This window comes from Triticum urartu, chromosome 2 (genome assembly GCF_003073215.2).
Source record: "Triticum urartu cultivar G1812 chromosome 2, Tu2.1, whole genome shotgun sequence".
Lineage (NCBI taxonomy): Eukaryota > Viridiplantae > Streptophyta > Magnoliopsida > Poales > Poaceae > Triticum > Triticum urartu.
Window position 1 is genome coordinate 125,892,001 of NC_053023.1, and position 5,187 is coordinate 125,897,187.

Here is a 5,187-nt window from a genome sequence, read left to right on the forward strand (position 1 = left end):
TCCCACAATGATAAGCCACCCGTTGGCATATGTCACACCTACCACCCGACATTTTCCTTCCCTTCTAGCTTCTCAAATGAGTCATGTCATCTTACCTAATGATTTTTCTTTCAGCATGTGATCGATGCTGCAGTGCTGCCTCATCATGGAGATAAACTCCTTGAATTAGCCTCATCATCGATCACATTATCAATAAACAGGAGGGTGGCCTATATATATACACGAGAAAATAACATAAAATTCGATATTAACCGGTCAACTGGCATCACTACAGACACAGATTCGGTGCACTACCAACACAGCCAGACGGCGACACCAACATATAGTGTCACACTGCATATAGACACGACGAAGATAGAAAAGAAAACATAAAATCCGGGTTAAATTACAAAGGTGAGCTCCCTCCAAGGCTGGAATTAATAATACATGAGCTGCTGCTGCTGTTGCTGCTGCGAGGTACCGACGTTCTGGAAAGTACCATCGTACATCGCCTGACTCGCACCTACACCCATCCCCATGGCTGCTTGCCTGAGATGCTGAGCCTGCATCAATGCCTGGGTCGAAGCCATCTTGCTCATCGCAATAGCACGTTGATACGCTACAAGATCGGCGGCAGCGGGGTGGCTAGGAGCAGCAGGAGGGGGCAGAGGTGCAGAGGTGGTACCAGGGGGTGTAGGCTTGTTGCCCCAGGAACACTGCAGAACAAGAGAAAAGACAGACGTGCATCTCCAATCAGGACATCAGTCAGAAAATACTAGCGAAGAAAGGGCGGTCAAGATGAACATCGGCAAAATCGTTAAGCAGGAAAGGAGCTGCTAACCTTGACTGGTTTACCACCCAAAATACGACCATTACCCGTCTGAATTGCAAGGGCAGTTTCAGCATGGTTGCTGTACTTGACAAAACCAAAGCCTTTGCCATGCTGGACACGGACCTCCTCGATGGCTCCAGCACCAAGTGCATGGAAGAAACGATGAAGCACGTCTTGAGTAACCTGGTATTAAGAACATCACGAAATCATTAAGGCGGCAATTGGGACAGATGTGATAATTCATCAGACATTTTGAAATAAATTCATTATACCACATGCAAAGTGATTCGTGTAACAGCAGAGTTTATAGTCTATATGAGCCATGCAAGTGAATGATAAAGCATAAGAGAAGCATCCATAGAAGCATGCTTGAAGAGAATTACCTCGTGAGCAAGGTTCCCAACATAAACAGTTCTGTACAGTGGATTATTTTCAGGAGCATCTTCATTTGACTTCTGCTTTGCATTTTCTGGACAAGACAAATAGTAGACACCACAAATCTCAGGATAAGGATAATAATGTAAACACGTTGATGACATATGAAGAACTGCAATACTTAAGTTCCTAGCAGTCAAAGCCCAAGAACATCATGTAAACATAAAGCATTGCAACAAAAACAGATATCACATAAACCAAATAAATACAATCAAACAGCCTAGAATCACATACCCATATTCTGGTCAAACCAGCTAATTACTGCTAAATTTAGAGAAATGCAGCTTTAAGTGGGTATGCTTTACTAATCAAACTACAGTATCAACATGAACCAATAAAACCTTTATGAAAAGTATTGTTAACTAAAAGATTATTTGACAATGATAATAGCACATAACGAAGAACTAATGTTCTACCTAACCCATCTTTTGAAACCAACATCTTAGCAAATTAATAATCTAAATAGTACAAAATACAACAGATCTATAGAATTATACCTGTAAAATTGTTATTTACATCAGCTATACTTTTCGAATCTGATGTTAGCTGGTCCTCGCCACTGTTGGCACCTTTTGTTGCCCAGTTGCAACGAATCTGCCGATTCCCAAGCCATTCACCTAGAAAGGTTAATTTTTGTAATTTTGTCATCACCGGTACTTTAAAACTAAGAAGCTGGCACTCACAATGTCATTTACATAACTGTTTCAATCGTGGAAAATATCAAATGCATAGGCCTATAGGCAAAACAAATCAAAATCCTCACTGCACACAAAACAGGTCTGAACAAGAAAAGTTTTGAGGGCATACCATTTAAGTCATTTATGGCACTCTGTGCATCCTGCAGACCAAATAAATCAATTTCAGCAAAAACCTGGAACGGACAAAGCACAGATTCAGATGGTTGGGACTGAGAATCAGCACACCTGTTGATTCCTGAAGGAAACAAAGCCATAACCTCTTGATCTTCCCGTCTTTTGGTCCCACATTACTCGAGCATCACTAGATAACACAAATCACACCATTTTAAAATGATTCAACACTAGGCAACACAAGCACCACTGTCAATCGACAAATATTAGGTATAACAGCACCATTACAAGATTATAGTTCAGGAAAGGCACAAATTCTCTAACTAAGCCCAATAGCAAAAGAAAGTAATGAATATAAGGAATCATGAAATGCTTACGAGCAGTTGGGAGAATATGCTGAGAAGAATGCAAATAATGCAGAATCCGTGACCTCAGGGCTAAGATCACCAACAAAAATATGGAAATGGTCTGTAAAATGAATAACGATTAACATAACTGGTCAAAAGCTACCGCACAAGATGCTAGAATAGTGATTCACAAGAAACAGAAGTACTAACCTGTTGTATCCTCCCTCTGACCACTAGCATATGCCCAATTAACTCTGATAGGCTGCCCAAAACTGCAATAATGTTCTTCAGTAAGATATAGTATTGGAAACAAGTGACAAAACTAAGTTTCAGAAGAATAGAACTAGTAGCTGCTCCTGGCTATTCTTTTTTCTTACATTTGCTTCCCGTTAAGTGTAAAAATTGCTAGGGCAGCTGATCCGCGTTCGTAGTAGTCAACAAAACCATATGAGGACTGCAGAAAAGATATAGTCAAAAGGTCAATTTTGCCATCCTCTAAACTTGAATCATTTATTTGTATTCACCTTCTAAAAGCAAACATATCTGCACCCAAAAAAAGGAAAACAGAAAAAGAAAACTACCTTCTCTTTTCTTATAAGCTTGCATCCGTCAACTGAACCAGCACTCTGGAAAACCTCCCGGAGAAGTGCCTCGGTCACTTGAACATGAATATTGCCGACATATCTAAAGTTTATAGAAACTTGGCAAATCAAAAAACAGCGTAAAAATTGCTTGTAGTTAAGTATTTGCCAGACAAAAATAGACGATATCCATGCAAGAGCATCAAAGTGAAACTAGGCACTCCCTCCGATCCAAAATAAGTGTTGCAGTTTTGAACTAAGGTTAGTTCAACATTAGTTCAAAACTGTGACACTTATTTTTGATCGGAGGGAGTATTAAATCTACAGGTGTGCAAGCAAAAGGAAGTAAAAGTTCAAAATGTGATATGCAATTCAAAGCATGCAAACAAAAAAAATAAAGAAAAAAACACTAATGGGACTCACACACTGCGGCATGTACTTGTATCAAAACCAGGTGGCAGATTTCCAGTAAGAATTGGCTCTATCTGCAAAAATAAAAATGTAAAAATATTGAAAGAAAGAAAAGAAAAATCTATTGATAAGAAGAATGTAAGGAGAAGAAGTCAAATGTGTGCAAGCTATAGAGCACAGCACACCCTATAAGATATCACCAGGAAGTTCCAATATGTTAAGTGCAACATCAAGAATAAAAGACTCTACATACTTTGCGATGAAAACCTAATTGGTCAGGAAAAAATGTATGTGTAAATGCAAAGTATTGGAAATCGTCATGTGTAATAACAATGTAAGCATTTTACATCAGGTGCATGACAAGGCAAGTGCAAAAACTCATGATTTGAGTGAAAGAGACTTAAAAACTAACCCACGATGTCAAATCATTTGGGTAAAAAATTATACAACAGAGCGGCAAGGTAAACGCGATTCCCAGCTAGATTTGGCTGAATAAAATTTAATCAATCAACCAAAATGTCCAGAACACTGTAATTTGAAGCATTAGCAGTCTTCCACCAAATAAGCATCACAAGCAAACCACTAACTAAACATCAAAGTTTGAATACTAGCACTCTAGAGCAATAAGCCCTCAATCCCGTTGAGAAAGTTAACCAAACAAGCTGAAATCATCCTATTAGTTTTACAAAGTGAAACAAATGAGAAATTGTAGCACCTGACACTTACCAATTACTCGCTAATCGTTCACTACAACATATAACATATAAAAACGCCCATATGACCTGGAGACTGTTCCCTCACTTAACTGAACATCAAAATCTAAAATCGCCACGGATTTGAACACTAAGCGCCTTAAGATCACTCACTCTGCTCCTTTTACCCGAAACGAAACAGAATGAACTTGATCGTTCACAGTCAGTCAGAAATACTGCTGTCCTCAGTTTCTACTTCGGCGCCGACAGAATCCAGTCCACCTGGACTTCGGAGACACACAGAACAGCAGAATTCCACGAATCCTCGGGCTCGCTAAACAACCGCTCCATTTACCATACACCACCGCAGACCAGAAGCGCCTCCGAATCCACTAAGACAAAGCGGGAAACAGGGGACAAGCCGGAAACGCCTACAGCCCTCCCCGATGTGCGCACACTAAGCTCATCCACAATCAGCCTTCTGGCGGACCAAACTTTCGCGGGGCGCTGCCGTGCGGGCGGGCGCGATGGGGGAGTGGGTAGGTGAGTGGTAACGTACGGACCTGCTGCGGCGGCGCGGCGCCGAGGAGGTGGTGGTGATGCGGCGGCGGCGGCATCGCGTACATGGACTGCATCGCGGCCGCCTGCTGCATCATCGCCGCGGCCTGGCTCTGCTGCGGCAGCATCGCGCGGCCCGGCCCGCTGCCCGGTCCGGCGACGGTAGATTGGTGGGGTGGGAGAGGGGATGGAAGGGTCGAGAAGGTCGGGGTGGAGGAGAGAGAGAAAGAGAGGTGAAGGGGAGTAAAGGGTAGAGTTTGTTTGTTTTGCTTCGTGTCTTGGGTCAGTCCCTGGATACGTGGGCCTGGAATCTCGCTCGCTTGTTTTCGGTTTGGAGAGAGAATCGTCCCGGCGACCCACCGGCGACCCCTGTATTTGTTTTCTTTTTCTTGACGCGAACTTAGGATGTTTATCCAGTGTTTAGAGCATCTCCAACGGCCGCATAAAAATTTAGGGCTCAATAAAAATTATAGCGCGCCACTTTAGTATTTTTAGTGCGCCGGGACCAACATTGCTTTTGCAGACGCCCAAAAACGCGCGCAC

General features: G+C 42.3%; 1 protein-coding gene across 1 annotated transcript; it reads right to left on the bottom strand.

Annotated features, from left to right (window-relative positions):
* Positions 1-218: 218 nt before the first annotated feature.
* On the bottom strand, positions 219-4,918 carry LOC125536307 (oligouridylate-binding protein 1-like). The gene is made up of 12 exons (XM_048699500.1): positions 4,650-4,918; positions 3,407-3,468; positions 2,984-3,086; positions 2,780-2,856; positions 2,613-2,674; positions 2,433-2,523; positions 2,170-2,245; positions 2,054-2,084; positions 1,744-1,863; positions 1,195-1,280; positions 821-994; positions 219-695 (listed from the first exon to the last, which is right to left on the bottom strand). The coding sequence occupies exons 1-12, from the start codon at positions 4,770-4,772 to the stop codon at positions 417-419; spliced, it is 1,284 nt and encodes a 427-aa protein (XP_048555457.1). The 5' UTR covers positions 4,773-4,918; the 3' UTR covers positions 219-416.
* Positions 4,919-5,187: the final 269 nt, after the last annotated feature.

What these genes read in the sequence shown, in the direction of transcription:
- LOC125536307 (XM_048699500.1), bottom strand. Translation starts at nt 4,772, where the DNA reads ATGCTGCCGCAGCAGAGCCAGGCCGCGGCGATGATGCAGCAGGCGGCC. An exon ending in ACAAGTACATGCCGCAGTGT is followed by an intron (nt 3,087 to 3,406) that starts GTGAGTCCCATT and finishes TATAAACTTTAG; the next exon opens with ATATGTCGGCAATATTCATG. An exon ending in ACACTTAACGGGAAGCAAAT is followed by an intron (nt 2,675 to 2,779) that starts GTAAGAAAAAAG and finishes ACATTATTGCAG; the next exon opens with TTTTGGGCAGCCTATCAGAG.